General features: G+C 33.3%; 1 protein-coding gene and 1 long non-coding RNA gene across 2 annotated transcripts in view; both read right to left on the bottom strand.

Annotated features, from left to right (window-relative positions):
- LOC136038045 (uncharacterized) overlaps positions 1-1,017 on the bottom strand; it is a 4,849-nt gene extending 3,832 nt beyond the window's left edge. Inside the window, exon 1 of the long non-coding RNA XR_010620120.1 lies at positions 376-1,017. This is a non-coding gene — a long non-coding RNA (uncharacterized LOC136038045). The remainder of the gene's footprint in view (positions 1-375) is intronic.
- LOC136038043 (structural maintenance of chromosomes protein 1A-like) overlaps positions 1-17,515 on the bottom strand; it is a 122,691-nt gene that overhangs the window by 14,777 nt on the left and 90,399 nt on the right. The window contains exons 20-21 of the mRNA XM_065720992.1: positions 13,179-13,358; positions 10,037-10,215 (exon numbers count right to left, since the gene is read on the bottom strand). Coding sequence (XP_065577064.1) covers positions 10,037-10,215; positions 13,179-13,358 — 359 coding nt within the window. The remainder of the gene's footprint in view (positions 1-10,036; positions 10,216-13,178; positions 13,359-17,515) is intronic.

Genomic DNA, 17,515 nt, shown 5'->3' with positions numbered 1-17,515 from the left:
AACCTGGGCACCTGATCCACAGATCCACAGATCCACAGACAACTCATTTATACTCCCTGTGCTTTGTGCTTGGGTGCTTTGTTGATTGCTAATCGAACATTCCTTTTGTCCCGGTCGCTTTCTCTTTGAGTGTCGTCATTTATTTAGATTGTCAGGTTTACCGACTCTTGAACATGCAACATATAATTGTCCATGGGAAAAACAATCCATATTCAGATCTATACCTCATGATTCTAATGATTGCCCTTGAGCTTTGTTGATGGTGATTGCTAATTGAACATTCCCTGTGTCCCGGTCGTCATTTATATTCCCAGTATCCCGGTCGTCATTTGTGTCCCAGTGTTCCCCTTTTAGTTTTTTTTTATTGATTTTGACCTTTTTTTAGGTTTTTTAGTTTTTTTCTTTTTTCTTTTTAGTTTTTTAGTTTTCTTTTTCTCCTTTATTTTTCAGTTTTTTTCCTTTTTTTTAGTTTTTTTTTTTTTTAGTTCTTTTAGTTTTTACCTTTTTTAGTTTTTTTTAGTTTTTTAGATGAAATTTTTTTTTAGTTTTTTTCCTTTTTTTCTTTTTAGTTTTTTATTGGTTTTTACCTTTTTTTTAGCTTTTTTAGTTTTTTTCGTTTTTTCTTTTTACTTTTTTTTTAGTTTTTATCTTTTTTATTTTTTTTTATTTTTATTCTTAATTTTATTAGTTTTCTTTTTCTCTTCTATTTTTCAGTTTTTTCCTTTTTTTAAGTTTTTTTTAGTTTTTAGTTTTTTTTAGTTTTTTTTTTCCTTTTTTTCTTTTTAGTTTTTTATTGGTTTTTACTTTTTTTTAGCTTTTTTAGTTTTTTTTCGTTTTTTCTTTTTACTTTTTTTTAGTTTTTATCTTTTTTATTTTTTTTTATTTTATTCTTAATTTTATTAGTTTTCTTTTTCTCTTCTATTTTTCAGTTTTTTCCTTTTTTTAAGTTTTTTTTTTAGTTTTTAGTTTTTTTAGTTTTTTAGTTTTTTTAGTTTTTTTAGTTTTTTAGCTTTTTTATTTTTTATTAGTTTTTAGTTTTTTTTGTAGTTTTTACCTTTTTTTAGTTTTTTCAGTTTTTTTAGTTTTTAGTTTTTTACCTTTTTTAGCCTAACCAGGATTTGAACCTGGGCACCTGATCCACAGATCCACAGACAACTTATTTTTATATATATAGACTAGCTGTTGGGGTGGCGCTTCGCGCCACCCCAACACCTAGTTGGTGGGGGCGCTTCGCGCCCCCCCCCAAGCCCCCCCGCGCGCGTAAGTCGTTACGCGCCATATTAGTTACGCGCCATTGTAGTTGTGTCCCTATGTCCCACCTGTGAATATATATATATATATATATACTAGCTGTTGGGGTGGCGCTTCGCGCCACCCCAACACCTAGTTGGTGGGGGCGCTTCGCGCCCCCCCCAAGCCCCCCCGCGCGCGTAAGTCGTTACGCGCCATAATAGTTACGCGCCATTGTAGTTGTGTCCCTATGTCCCACCTGTGAATATAGATATATATATATATATGGTTTTAACTACGTAAAACTTGCGAATATACAACATTCTTTGCTGTCCCATTGTCTTTGCATATAAATAGATTGTCAGGTTATCCCCCTGTTTCCCCCGGTGTCCCCGTTGTAGTTGTGTCCCTGTGTCCCGGTCGTCATTTATATTCCCTGTGTCCCGGGTCCCGGTCATCATTTGTATCCCGGTGTCCCGGTCTGTATATACATTCGTTTTTTAGTTTTGTTTTTCTCCTTTATTTTTTTCCTTTTTTTTTCTTTTTTAGCTTATTTAGATTTTTAGATTTTTTAGTTTTTTTTATTAGTTTTTAGTTTTTATTTCTTTTTAGTTTTTTTGTCCCGGTCGTCATTTATATCCCCCTGTTTCCCCCGGTGTCCCCGTTGTAGTTGTGTCCCTGTGTCCCGGTCGTTATTTATGTTCCCTGTGTCCCGGTCGTCATTTGTATCCCGGTGTACCGGTCTGTATATACATTCGTTTTTTAGTTTTGTTTTTCTCCTTTATTTTTTTCCTTTTTTTTTCTTTTTTAGTTTATTTAGATTTTTAGATTTTTTAGTTTTTTTATTAGTTTTTAGTTTTTTTTTCTTTTTAGTTTTTTTGTAGTTTTTACCTTCTTTTTAGTTTTGTTAATTTTTTTTTTTACTTGTGTCCTGGTCGTCATTTATACTCCCTGTGTCCCGGTGCTTTGTTGATTGCTAATCGAACATTCCTTTTGTCCTGGTCGCTTTCTCTTTGAGTGTCGTCATTTATTTTTTTCTTTTTTAGTTCTTTTAGTTTTTACCTTTTTTAGTTTTTTTTTAGTTTTTAGTTTTTTTAGTTTTTTACCTTTTTTTAGTTTTTTAGTTTTTTAGCTTTTTTAACATTCCTTTTGTCCTGGTCGCTTTCTCTTTGAGTGTCGTCATTTATTAGTTTTTTCCTTTTTTTTTTAGTTTTTTATTGGTTTTTACCTTTATTTTAGCTTATTTTTCAGTTTTTTCCTTTTTTTAGTTTTTTTTTATTTTTTTTAGTTTTTTACCTTTTTTTAGTTTTTTCAGTTTTTTTAGTTTTTTAGCTTTTTTACTTTTTTTATTAGCTTTTAGTTTTTTTTTGTAGTTTTTGCCTTTTTTTAGTTTTTTCAGTTTTTTTTTAGTTTTTTATTGGTTTTTACCTTTATAGTTTTTTTAGTTTTTTAGCTTTTTTATTTTTTTTTATTAGTTTTTAGTTTTTTTTGTAGTTTTTGCCTTTTTTTAGTTTTTTCAGTTTTGACGTCACCTAATCCAGTTTTTTCAGGTGACGTCACCTGACACATCCATCCATCCATCCACAGACAGACAACTTATTTTTATATATATAGATTTAGTTTTTTTTGTAGTTTTTGCCTTTTTTTAGTTTTTTCAGTTTTGACGTCACCTAATCCAGTTTTTTCAGGTGACGTCACCTGACACATCCATCCATCCATCCACAGACAGACAACTTATTTTTATATATATAGATATATATATATATATATATATATATATATATATATATATATATATATATATAAATATATATATATATATATATATATATATATATATATATATATATATATATATATATATATATATATATATATATATATATATATATATATATATATGTTTTTAACTACGTAAAACTTGCGAATATACAACATTCTTTGCTGTCCCATTGTCTGTGCATATAAATAGATTGTCAGGTTTACCGACTCTTGAACATGCAACATATAATGGTCCATGGGAAAACAATCCGTATTCAGATCTATACCTCATGATTCTAATGATTGCCCTTGAGCTTTGTTGATGGTGATTGCTAATCGACCGTTCCCTGAGTCGCCGTCGTCATTTATATATCCCCCTGTGCACCCCGGCGTCCCCTTTGTAGTTATGTCCCTGTGTCCCGGTCGTCGTCATTTATACTCCCTGTGTCCCGGTGCTTTGTTGATTGCTAATCGAACATTCCTTTTGTCCTGGTCGCTTTCTCTTTGAGTGTCGTCATTTATTTAGATTGTCAGGTTTACCGACTCTTGAACATGCAACATACAATTGTCCATGGGAAAAACAATCCATATTCAGATCTATACCTCATGATTCTAATGATTGCCCTTGAGATTTGTTGATGGTGATTGCTAATTGAACATTCCCTGTGTCCCGGTCGTCATTTATATTCCCAGTATTCCGGTCGTCATTTGTGTCCCAGTGTTCCCCTTTTAGTTTTTTTTTTTATTGGTTTTGACCTTTTTTTAGGTTTTTTAGTTTTTTTCTTTTTTCTTTTTAGTTTTTTTTGAAGTTTTTATCTTTTTAGTTTTTTTATTTTTATTTATATTTTTTTTAGTTTTCTTTTTCTCCTTTATTTTTCAGTTTTTTTCCTTTTTTTAGTTTTTTTCTTTTTTAGTTCTTTTAGTTTTTACCTTTTTTAGTTTTTTTTTTAGTTTTTTAGATGAAAATTTTTTTTAGTTTTTTCCTTTTTTTCTTTTTAGTTTTTTATTGGTTTTTACCTTTTTTTTAGCTTTTTTAGTTTTTTTCGTTTTTTCTTTTTACTTTTTTTTTTAGTTTTTATCTTTTTTATTTTTTTTTATTTTTATTCTTAATTTTATTAGTTTTCTTTTTCTCTTCTATTTTTCAGTTTTTTCCTTTTTTTAAGTTTTTTTTTTAGTTTTTAGTTTTTTTAGTTTTTTAGTTTTTTTAGTTTTTTAGTTTTTTTAGTTTTTTTAGTTTTTTAGCTTTTTTATTTTTTTTATTAGTTTTTAGTTTTTTTGTAGTTTTTGCCTTTTTTTAGTTTTTTCAGTTTTTTTTTAGTTTTTAGTTTTTTACCTTTTTTGTGGATCGTCACCTGATCCACAGATCCACAGATCCACAGATCCATTTTAAGTTTTTTTTTTTAGTTTTTAGTTTTTTTAGTTTTTTTTTCCTTTTTTTCTTTTTAGTTTTTTATTGGTTTTTACTTTTTTTTAGCTTTTTTAGTTTTTTTCGTTTTTTATTTTTACTTTTTTTTAGTTTTTATCTTTTTTATTTTTTTTTATTTTATTCTTAATTTTATTAGTTTTCTTTTTCTCTTCTATTTTTCAGTTTTTTCCTTTTTTTAAGTTTTTTTTTTTAGTTTTTAGTTTTTTTAGTTTTTTAGTTTTTTTAGTTTTTTTAGTTTTTTTAGTTTTTTTATTTTTTTTTATTAGTTTTTAGTTTTTTTGTAGTTTTTGCCTTTTTTTAGTTTTTTCAGTTTTTTTTTTTTAGTTTTTAGTTTTTTACCTTTTTTGTGGATCGTCACCTGATCCACAGATCCACAGACAACTTATTTTTATATATCTACTAGCTGTTGGGGTGGCGCTTCGCGCCACCCCAACACCTAGTTGGTGGGGGCGCTTCGCGCCCCCCCCAAGCCCCCCCGCGCGCGTAAGTCGTTACGCGCCATAATAGTTACGCGCCATTGTAGTTGTGTCCCTATGTCCCACCTGTGAATATAGATAGATATATATATATGGTTTTAACTACGTAAAACTTGCGAATATACAACATTCTTTGCTGTCCCATTGTCTTTGCATATAAATAGATTGTCAGGTTTACCGACTCTTGAACATGCAACATATAATGGTCCATGGGAAAACAATCTGTATTCAGATCTATACCTCATGATTCTAATGATTGCCCTTGAGCTTTGTTGATGGTGATTGCTAATCGACCATTCCCTGTCCCGGTGTCCCGGTCGTCATTTACATCCCCCTGTTTCCCCCGGTGTCCCCGTTGTAGTTGTGTCCCTGTGTCCCGGTCGTCATTTATATTCCCTGTGTCCCGGGTCCCGGTCGTCATTTGTATCCCGGTGTCCCGGTCTGTATATACATTCGTTTTTTAGTTTTGTTTTTCTCCTTTATTTTTTTCCTTTTTTTTTCTTTTTTAGCTTATTTAGATTTTTAGATTTTTTAGTTTTTTTATTAGTTTTTAGTTTTTTTTTCTTTTTAGTTTTTTTGTCCCGGTCGTCATTTATATCCCCCTGTTTCCCCCGGTGTCCCCGTTGTAGTTGTGTCCCTGTGTCCCGGTCGTCATTTATATTCCCTGTGTCCCGGTCGTCATTTGTATCCCGGTGTACCGGTCTGTATATACATTCGTTTTTTAGTTTTGTTTTTCTCCTTTATTTTTTTCCTTTTTTTTTCTTTTTTTTATACTCCCTGTGTCCCGGTGCTTTGTTGATTGCTAATCGAACATTCCTTTTGTCCTGGTCGCTTTCTCTTTGAGTGTCGTCATTTATTTTTTTCTTTTTTAGTTCTTTTAGTTTTTACCTTTTTTAGTTTTTTTTAGTTTTTAGTTTTTTTAGTTTTTTACCTTTTTTTAGTTTTTTTAGTTTTTTTAGTTTTTTAGCTTTTTTATTTTTTTTATTAGTTTTTAGTTTTTTTGTAGTTTTTGCCTTTTTTTTAGTTTTTTTAGTTTTTTAGCTTTTTTATTAGTTTTTAGTTTTTTTTGTAGTTTTTGCCTTTTTTTAGTTTTTTTTAGTTTTTTAGCTTTTTTATTTTTTTTATTAGTTTTTAGTTTTTTTTGTAGTTTTTGCCTTTTTTTCTCTTTGAGTGTCGTCATTTATTAGTTTTTGCCTTTTTTTCTCTTTGAGTGTCGTCATTTATTAGTTTTTTTCCTTTTTTTTTTAGTTTTTTATTGGTTTTTACCTTTATTTTAGCTTATTTTTCAGTTTTTTCCTTTTTTTTAGTTTTTTTTTATTTTTTATTTTTTTTAGTTTTTTACCTTTTTTTAGTTTTTTTAGTTTTTTTAGTTTTTTAGCTTTTTTACTTTTTTTATTAGTTTTTAGTTTTTTTTTGTAGTTTTTGCCTTTTTTTAGTTTTTTCAGTTTTTTTTTAGTTTTTTTTTGTAGTTTTTGCCTTTTTTTAGTTTTTTTAGTTTTTTAGCTTTTTTATTTTTTTTATTAGTTTTTAGTTTTTTTTGTAGTTTTTGCCTTTTTTAGTTTTTTCAGTTTTGACGTCACCTGATCCAGTTTTTTCAGGTGACGTCACCTGACACATCCATCCACACATCCATCCACAACTTATTTTTATATATATAGATATATATAAAAATAAGTTGTCTGTGTGTGGATCTGTGGATCTGTGGATCAGGTGACGTCACCTGAAAAAACTGGATCAGGTGACAAAACTGAAAACTGAAAAACTAAAAAAAGGCAAAAACTACAAAAAAAAACTAAAAACTAATAAAAAAATAAAAAAGCTAAAAAACTAAAAAAAACTAAAAAAAGGCAAAAACTACAAAAAAAACTAAAAACTAATAAAAAAGCTAAAAAACTAAAAAAACTAAAAAAAGGCAAAAACTACAAAAAAAACTAAAAACTAATAAAAAAAAAATAAAAAGCTAAAAAACTAAAAAAACTAAAAAAACTAAAAAAAGGTAAAAAACTAAAAAAACTAAAAACTAAAAAAAACAACAAAAACTAAAAACTAATAAAAAAGCTAAAAAAACTAAAAAAAGGCAAAAACTACAAAAAAAAGCTAAAAAACTAAAAAAACTAAAAAACTAAAAAAAGGTAAAAAACTAAAAAAAATAAAAAATAAAAAAAAAACTAAAAAAAAGGAAAAACTGAAAAATAAGCTAAAATAAAGGTAAAAACCAATAAAAAACTAAAAAGAAAAAAGGAAAAAACTAAAAAAAAATTTCATCTAAAAAACTAAAAAAACTAAAAAAGGTAAAAACTAAAAGAACTAAAAAGAAAAACATAAATGACGACACTCAAAGAGAAAGCGACCAGGACAAAAGGAATGTTCGATTAGCAATCAACAAAGCACCGGGACACAGGGAGTATAAATGACGACCAGGACATAAGTAAAAAAAAAAACTAACAAAACTAAAAAGAAGGTAAAAACTACAAAAAAAAAAGAAAAAAAAAACTAAAAACTAATAAAAAAACTAAAAAATCTAAAAATCTAAATAAACTAAAAAAGAAAAAAAAGGAAAAAAAAAAGGAGAAAAACAAAACTAAAAAACGAATGTATATACAGACCGGGACACCGGGATACAAATGACGACCGGAACACAGGGAATATAAATGACGACCGGGACACCGGGACAGGGAATGGTCGATTAGCAATCACCATCAAAAAAGCTCAAGGGCAATCATTAGAATCATGAGGTATAGATCTGAATACAGATTGTTTTCCCATGGACCATTATATGTTGCATGTTCAAGAGTCGGTAAACCTGACAATCTATTTATATGCAAAGACAATGGGACAGCAAAGAATGTTGTATATTCGCAAGTTTTACGTAGTTAAAACCATATATATATATATATATATATATATATATATATATATATATATATATATATATATATATATATATATATATCTATCTATATTCACAGGTGGGACATAGGGACACAACTACAATGGCGCGTAACTATTATGGCGCGTAACGACTTACGCGCGCGGGGGGGCTTGGGGGGGGCGCGAAGCGCCCCCACCAAATAGGTGTTGGGGTGGCGCGAAGCGCCACCCCAACAGCTAGTATATATATATATATATATATTCTACAATGTAGTTATATATATATTCTACAATGTAGTTATATATATATAACTACAATGGCACGTAAATAATATGGCGCGTAACGACTTACGCGCGCGGGGGGGCTTGGGGGGCACGAAGCGCCCCCACCAACTAGTTATCCATAAAAAGACGATCAAGACACTTTTAAAGACTAAAACATCGAGAGATTATGTCAATATGTTATGATCAATTTTTCAAACTAAAAATGAAGTCCTCAAATAAACAATCATTATTTTAAAAAATTTTGAAAACCCCAACACCTAGTTGGTGGGGCGCTTCGCGCCCCCCCCCCCCAAGCCCCCCCGCGCGCGTAAGTCGTTACGCGCCATATTAGTTACGCGCCATTGTAGTTGTGTCCCTGTGTCCCACCTGTGAATATAGATAGATTTATATATGTGTTTCAAACTACGTAAAAATTGCGAATATACAACATTCTTGGCTTTTAATTTAAAAATTAAACTCATTATTTTGGTTCGCGCCACCCCAACAGCTAGTATAGATATATATATATAAGTTGTCTGTGTGTGTGTGTGTCTGTCTGTCTGTCGAGTGACGTCATGTTTGTGTGTCGACTGACGTCATTTTCAGGATTGAGCTGTATGCGTCATGAAGTTGTTTGTCGACTGACGTCATGTTTGTCATCTGATGAAATTACATACCGGGACACCGGGACACAAATGACGACCGGAACACAGGGAATATAAATGACGAGCGGGAACCTCAAAGAGAAATTAAAGACTGGGAAACCCGGACACAAATCACGACCGGGACACAGGGAATATAAATGACGACCGGGACACAGGGACACAACTACAACGGGGACGCCGGGGGCACAGGCGGGATATATAAATGACGACCGGGACACAGGGACTGTTCGAATAGAAATGACAACCGACAACACAAATGACAACCGACAACCGGGACACCGGGACACAAGGAATATAAATGACGCCCGGGACACTCAAAGAGAAATCACAGACTGGGACACCGGGACACAAGTGACGACCGGGACACAGGGGATATAAATGACGACCGATTAGTAGTTATCCATAGAAAAGAAGTAAAAACACTCAAACTATTTAGAGGCTAGTTTAATTACAGAATTCAATAAATGAAAATAGAGAGAGAAAAACGGCTATAATGTTTACGCAAAGCAGTGGAAAAAATCCTAACATTTTGACTCCATGTGCGACTTTTATCAACGGAAAATAAATTAAACTAAACAAAAAGAAAAAAACAACAAATAAATACAGTCGCATCTTAATAAATTCGCATCTTAATAAATATTATTGATGCAAATAGCATGAATGCTCAACACAGAATCACATAAAGATTGTCTCTGGTACATATATATTGTCCCTGGCATAATTTCTATTATGTATCAAGATCTAGCAAAAAATGATATACAGCGTTTATTTAGAAAAAAACTATATATACCCTAGGTAATCTAAGGTTACCTAGGGCAACAAGTAAAGGAAGCTGATGGATTTTATGTCGGACGGATATATACAAAAAATAAAAAAAAGATACAAGGATCAATAAAATATCCAGAAACCAACGATTATACTGAAAATCAAACAAGCAATCTAAGAGAAAACAAAACAGAAAAAAAAGATAACATAATTCAACACTACCCAGCAGAATCATAAGACTTTAAAAAAAAAGTTAAATGCCGTATCTCTTTACTTTTACTTTCTTCTGCTTTTACTACTCTTTTACTTTATTTTTCTCTTTACTTTCACTTTACACTGGGTCAAAGATAAAAAAAAACCGCTTAAGCCAAACGGGCCAAATCGGTATATTGGTGAATAATTCTCTTTTAAACTACCCAATGCTCAGTAAGACCTAACTATTAAATAATCGATCAAAATAGATTAGAGACAAAAGAATATATCTACTTTCAAAAATTTATTGTCAGATCAAATTAAACTTAACCTTTGATTAAAATCCAAATTGTAATAGATGAAATTAAGTTAGAACGTCAAGTTACCTATGGATAGCGAAAAGGAGGGCCAAAGCTGCGACGGTTTTTTCACCACCAGAGAGATTGGACATAGGCTGAAACCTTTTGCCGGGAGCAACACAGTTGTAATTAATACCATCCAAATAAGGCTCTTCCGGATTTTCGGGACCAAGAAATGCTTGAGCAGACTGATTCTTTGCCAAATTCTAAAACAGAATATGATTTAGTTATGAGTCAATCGCCAAACTAATGTGTGCCCATTGATTTAATTTCCTTATAAGTTGAAATTGACCAATACCATAACCCTTTCTTTGTTTTCACTAGACAATAGGCATTCTCATACACTTTTTGTATGACCAAAAACAAGTTTGATCGTTCCAGAAAATACTTTGGTTCTTTTCTACGTTTGGTTTTAGTGAATGATCGTACTACGATTTGAAGTGGTTATAAATTTGGCCAAGTTGTTGTATAGAGGATGTTTTCAGTTTGGTTTATAACCACATTTAAGGTCTTGCAATAAAGACAGCCTTCTTTCATTAGAGGATTTTTTCCTCACAGGGGTAAGCTAGGTCCCAACAGATATTCAAAATTCTAACAGGAGTAGGATTTCTAAGTGGGTTTTGAAGCAGCTTCAACTATTTTTCGGGTCAGGAGATTGTTTTTCAAACATACAAATTCCTGTTCTAGTGCTATTCAAGATGTACTATCGGTATTCCTTTTTAGATTAGCCATAAAAGAAGTCTTTCTTTGAGAAAATTTCTAGGAGCGCTTGCACAATGGAGCGGAATATAGTTATTCCAAAGGAATAGCTTTGAGCAAAAACGAGTCCGTCAACGTTTATAAAAAAGAAAGTAATATAAAGTCACTACTACTCTTAACAACTCACTGCAGCCCCAGCCACCTGACACCAAAACAGTTACGCAGGCCCCATCTATATCCAAATCTATTCAAAGCCTCTCTCTTTACACCCTCCCAGGAAGTTCTAATTTCCCTTAAAATAGTAACTAGGCTGCAATTCCTAATACTTCTTTTGTAAAAAATACTCTGTTTTCACACATCCTGTCAAGATACTAATTACACTTTTCAAACTTCTCATGAGACAAGAAAGGCCCATCTTTATGAACTAGCTAAAGGGTAAATATCACCTTTGAAATTAAAATACATTTCTTCACCATAAAAATACATTCTCCTGATTTTCCCTAAAAAAAAAACAATATTAAACAAGAATAATTAAAAGAAGCTTTCTAGACTTAGAACTGGAGTTGAGCTAGAGTCAATTCGATGCAAATTCCCTCTTTTCGCTCAATACTACTGATATAGATTATTCAGTATGCTGTAACCAGCCTGTCACATGCTTAAAACTTAATCCCTAGGAACAGCTTATAAGTAGCTTTTCCGGGGGAAAGGATCTCAGATAAGAACAAGAGCTAAGACCTCATATGGCATGAACTCTAGCAAAATTCTAAGAATCAATAGGCTGATTTAAAACGAAAATCAGAGGCTTAACGCCGGTCGGGATTTAAAATAAGAGCTCTGAGACACGAGGTCCTTCTAAATATCAAAATTCATTAAGATCCGATCACTCACTCGTAAGTTAAAAATACCTCATTTTTTCTAATTTTTTCGCTCCCTTCAGCCCCTTAGATGGTCGAACTGGAGAAAACGACTTTATTAAGTCAATTCGTGCTCGTCCTTGACACACCTACCAGTTTTCATCGTCCTAGCACGTCCAGAAGCACCAAACTCGCCAAAGCACTGGACCCCTCCCCCCTAACTCTTCCAAAGAGAGCAGATCCAGCCCGGTTACGTCAATCACGTATCTACGAAATTTGCTTATTCTGCCCACCAAGTTTCTTCCCGATCTCTCCACTCCAAGCGTTTTCCAAGATTTCCGGTTTCCCGCTCCAACTCTCCCCATGTCACCAGATCTGGTCAGGATTTAAAATAAGATCTCTGAGACATGAGTTTCTTCTAAATATCAAATTTCACTAAGATCCGGTCACCCGTTCTTAAGTTAAAAATACCCCAATTTTTTTAATTTTTCCGAATTAACACCCCCCCCCCCCCCCCTCCAACTCTCCCAAAGAGAGCAGATCCATTCTAATTATTTCAATCACGTATCTAGAACCTGTGCTTATTCTTCCCATCAAGTTTCATCCCGATCTCTCCACTCTAAGCGTTTTCCAAGATTTCCGGTTTCCAAGATTTCTGTTTCCCCCCTCCAACCCCCATGTCCCCAGATCCGATGCAAATTGAAAATAGAGCATCTGAGGAAAAAGACTTTTCTATATGTCAAGTTTAATTAAGATCCGATCACCCATTCATATGATAAAGATATCTCAGTTTTCACTTTTTCTAAGATTTTTGGTTTCCCCCTTCAACTGTCCCAATGTCACCAGATCTGGTCGGGATTTAAAATAAGAGCTCTAAAGCAAAAGATACATCTAAATATGAAGTTTCATTAAGATCTGATCACCCGTTCGTAAGTTACAAATACCTCATTTTTCCTAATATTTCCAAATTACCCCCCCCCCTCCCAACTCCCCCAAAGAGGGCGGATTCGGTCCAGCTATGTCAACTACGTATCTTGGACTTGTGCTTACTCTTCCCACCAAGTCTCATCCTGAGCTCTCCACTCTAAGTCGTTTCCAATATTTCCGGTCTCCCCCCCCCCAACACCCCCCAATGATATTGGATCCGGTCGAAATTTAAAATAAGAGATATCAGTTACGAGTCCTTTTAAATATGAAATTTCATTAAGATCCGATCACTCCTTCGTAAGTTAAAAATACCTCATTTTTTCTAATTCTTCAAAATTAACCCTCCCTCCAACTCCCCCAAAGATGGCGGATCCGTTCTGGTTATGTCAATCACGTATCTAGGACTTTTACTTATTTTTCTCACCAAGTTTTATCCCGATCCCTCCACTCTAAGCGTTTTCCAAGATTTTAGGTTTCCCCCTCCAACTCCCCCCAATTTCACCAGATCCGGTCGGGATTCAAAATAAGAACTCTGAGACACGATATTCTGTTAAATTTCAAATTTCATTAAGATCCAATCATCCGTTCGTAAGTTCAAAATATCTCATTTTTTTCTGATCTTTCCGAATTAACCATCCCCCCACTCCCCCCCCCAGATAGTCGAATCGGGTAAGTACTGGGGTTTATACCTTATAAATACCGTCAATAGTATCTGAAACATGATCAAAGCAGGCCATAAACTTATCATATCGCTCCTTCTTGATCCTCTCAAAGTTTTGCTTCGATCTTTTAGCACGCTTTCGAGCATTTTCGAATTCTTCGTTGGTTTCTTGAAATTTATTACGGGCTTGGTCGAGCTTCTGTAATGCCTGTAAAGAAAATTATATAACTGACACAAACTTTCCTCATTACTTGTTTTTTCTGTTTTCTACTCTTTTTTAAAAAATGAATTCGTTAATTTGGGATTAATTATTGGCACCTTTGTTACATTACCTCCCCCTCCCTCTAAGATTTCGCTCTAGATCCACCCCTTTCAGTGGAACAATTTATTTTTAATGCCTATTCCATAGCGGGTGGGAAAGCAATTACTGTTAAATATCACTTTAAGTTGATAAGTATTTTATTATGAAAAATGAGATTTTTAAATTTATATTATACCTGTTTATAACATTACTGAAGCTTTATCTATGTTGATAATATATTAGTACAACAGTTTGGATATTAGTTTTCCTGATGTATGAAACCTCCCTCCCAAAAATCTGATTAAAACTAAATTAGAATAGGCTAAGTAGAAACTGACAGAACATAAAAAAATATATTTGCAAACAACTATGATGTAATCTAATGCCAAAAGTCATATCTAAAACCACTTGTAGAATAAAAATGAAGCTATTTCTGTTTCCTTGCTACTTAATCCCATATCCGTTTGAGTGTAAAAAAACGGAAAAAAAAAAACAAAAAAAAGAGGAAAAAAGCAAAAAAAAATGAGACATAGGGTTATAGAAATTTATTAAATGAAAAGATAAAACTGAAGTTTTTTTTTGCAGAAAATTCAAAATTGAAGATATACACTGGAATGTTTATTGTTTATTTAAGTGGAATATGTGGCATCTTTAATCTATCCATTAAATTCAGAATTGTATGGAGCTGGTTTAGCCTGCCAACCAGTCCAGTGGGAAAGGTAGGCAAGTCTAGCAGCCCCAACCCCAGGGGTGCAATTGGGGACTCTCCATGTACAGTCTTTTTATTTTGTGCTTGATGCTTGATGCCTACATCTCTGCTTAGCCGTAAAATTACCCTTCAGATAACTGCTCGTGCCAGCCAGAAGATCCCTTGTCTTTGCTGTTCTTTCCTTTTTGGCTGTTTTGGCTTGTAGCTTAATTAGCCTTGTTCAACTGGAGTTCACTTTAGCCTAAATCATGGGTGATACCTCAAAAAAGAGCTATAGACCTCCTAGTACCAGAGAGATGAGATCAGACTGCTCCATCCAGTTTAGTGGTGCTGAATCTATTAATGAGCAGATTGCTATGCTGACCTCACATATTAACACTAAAGAACAAGCAGAAGCTGATTGCAGATTCACTGAATGATCAAACTCTTAAAACTACAATGGCAGAAGTTGTCAGTCAAGCACTGTCTTCTGAAGTTGGTCCTTTGGTTGAGGCCTCTGTTAAAAAACTTACCCCTAGTCATGAACCTGCTACTTTTGATGCCAACAGTATAGAAATAATCAAACGAGAGGTATACACTAGCCTGAAAATGGATTTTGATGTGCTTGTTGAAAAATCACTCAAACAATATGACCTGAGGATGACAAAGCTTGAATCCTCCCTGAAATTGCTTGATTCAGGTTTGTCAAAGCTGCAAAATTCTCTGAAACCAATTCAATCCAATGTTGATCGTCTGAGGGATCAGTTTGACCAAATGAAACTCTCAAATCAGCTGGTCCTATTTGGTTTAAAAGAAGACCCTTATCCAGAAGCTTCTGAAAGCAGATTCCTTGGATTTTGCAGTACTAGATTTCCTGGTATTCCTGTGACCCAGAATGATATAGTTTCTGCTAGAAGGATTGGAAAACAAGGCTCAGGTTTGAAACCTCGTCCACTTGTTGTGGAATTTTGTAGTTCTAGAATGCAGCAGCTCATTCTTAGAGATAAGAAATGTTTGCAAGGTAGTGGTGTCTTTATTTCTGAGTCACTCACAAAGTCTAGACTTCAGCTACTTAATTATACTAAATCAAAGCTTGGGAAGAGGTCTACATAGTCTAGTGGAGGAGAAATACTCACAAAGCTTTCTGATGGTAAAGTGATTACTGTCAAAGAGGCATCTCAAGTTGATACTCTCTATCAGTTAACTACAGCTCATCCAAGTCCATCCAAGCCCTTCCCAGGACTGAAATAAACCATTTCTTTTTTTTCAGCTCTGTTTTGTAAATTTGTTTATGATCTAATAGTTTTTCTTATGTTTGCATAATGTTGCATAATGTTGCATAATGTTTGCAATAATGTCGTTTTCATTATTCATTTAAGTGGATTGCAAAAACCATTGATACCTCTTTCCTCCTGTTGTTCCTTTATTGTTTTACCTTTTTTTTGCCTTTGTCCCTGTACTTGTTTGTTATTATTTTTATTCCCTTTGAACCTAGTAGTTTATTATTGTTCTTTGTTCTTGTAGTTGTATTCTCCATTGTTGCCTATTTGTCTTACCTTTCAATCCACCCTCTCTTACTTCAGCCTGCTTGTATGGATATTGTGTTCATTTGTAAAGTTAATGTATATATTTGTCATGTGTAGTATATATGGGTGATTTCTCCTTTCTTTTGAATTCCTCTATTCTTAATTCAGTTATATTTGATCAACCAAGTAGTGCTGGTAGACAAGAGGCACACACTTTTGACCCTCTCCTTGAATCTATGGTTAGTTCTAGCTGCAATTATCACACCACCATTGATTATTGTGACAACATTATGTCCTCACTCTCTTCAAATAGTTGTTTTAATGTATTTTGTTTGAATCTGCGTGGAATAAGAGATAAGTGGGACAGTCTTAAATCGTATTTGTGGTCTAATAATTCTTGCCCTTTTGATATCATAGGCTTGACAGAAACATGGTTATCTGATAGTGATAATTTTACAGCTTATGATATGGATGGTTATATTGCTATTCACGTCCCTAGAATGGTAACAAAGTGTTCTGGGGGTATTTCTTTATTTATAAAATCTAATATTGAATTTTGTAGAAGATCTGACCTTGAATCCTTGTTTACATCAGTGGTGTCTAATAGTAGGACAGTTTATTCTCTTGTCATTGATCTGAAAAGCCAGTTTGCATGTGATACTGTTTGTTTGTTTTATGAGCCCCCTCCTTTTCCAACACATCTGTTCTGTGATTTGCTTGATCAGCTTTCCGGTGTGGGGACTTTCTCTAAAAAACGAATTTGTGTTTTGGGAGACTTTAATTGCAATATGTTAAATGTTGGATCAAATGATGAATGTGACCATCTTTTTGATGTATTTTCCTTCTCGCGTCGACCCTTCAAGAAATTCTGCCACTTAAATAGATTTACCCAATTTTACCCTTTAATTTTACACCCAAATGCCCATGGATGTCTAGAGGTCTGATCAATGCAACCCATATGAAGGCGTCTTTGTTCAAGGCCGCATGTAAAAGTAAGACACAGGATGATCTTTTGAAGTATAAACATTACAAAAATGTGCTCACTTCTTCAGTTCGTTTAGCAGAAAAGCTGTATTTTTCGCGTCGAATTAATGAATGCAAGGGAAATTTGCGCAAGGTTTGGACTGTAATTAACGAAGCTCTCTCTCGCAAGAAACTCATACATTCCTCCCCATGTCTTTATAGAAATGCTGATGGATCTGATGTGGACAAAAAATCCTCAGCGAGTGCCTTCAATTCGTATTTCACCACACTTCCTTCAGTTCTAATTCCACCCCCGAGTAGAGTAAGTTGTTTTCCCTTGACAGAGAAGTCTTTTTCCTTTCCCCATGTAGTACTACTGAGATTTCTAGTATTATTTCTCAACTTCCTAGCAGTTGTTCAGTTGACAGTTTTGGTTTGAGTAATAATGTCCTTAAAAAAATTAGTCAGTTTGTTTCTCATCCGATTTCACACATAACTAACCTCTCTCTTTCTTCTGGTATTTTCCCTCATTCATTTAAAGTTGCTACTGTTCTATCTTTGCACAAAAAAGATGATTCGTCTCTAATTTCAAACTACAGACCTATTTCTCTTCTTCCCGTCATCTGAAAGGTTGTTGAAAAAGTAGTGTATCGTCGACTCTCTTCATTTGTATTTAGTACTAATTCGACTGATGGAAATTCTCTCATCACTAACCATCAGTATGGTTTTCGTCCCTCATTCTCTACCTTACATGCACTTACTGATTCTACAGAGTTTGTGCGTGTTAATCTGGACAAGGGCTTGTGTGTTTTGGATCTATTTCTTGACTTTTCAAAGGCCTTTGATATGGTTGACCGCAATGTTCTTCTGTCTAAACTATCCTTATT

This window comes from Artemia franciscana, chromosome 17, assembly GCF_032884065.1.
Source record: "Artemia franciscana chromosome 17, ASM3288406v1, whole genome shotgun sequence".
NCBI lineage: Eukaryota > Metazoa > Arthropoda > Branchiopoda > Anostraca > Artemiidae > Artemia > Artemia franciscana.
This window is presented reverse-complemented; position numbering and strand designations above follow the sequence as displayed.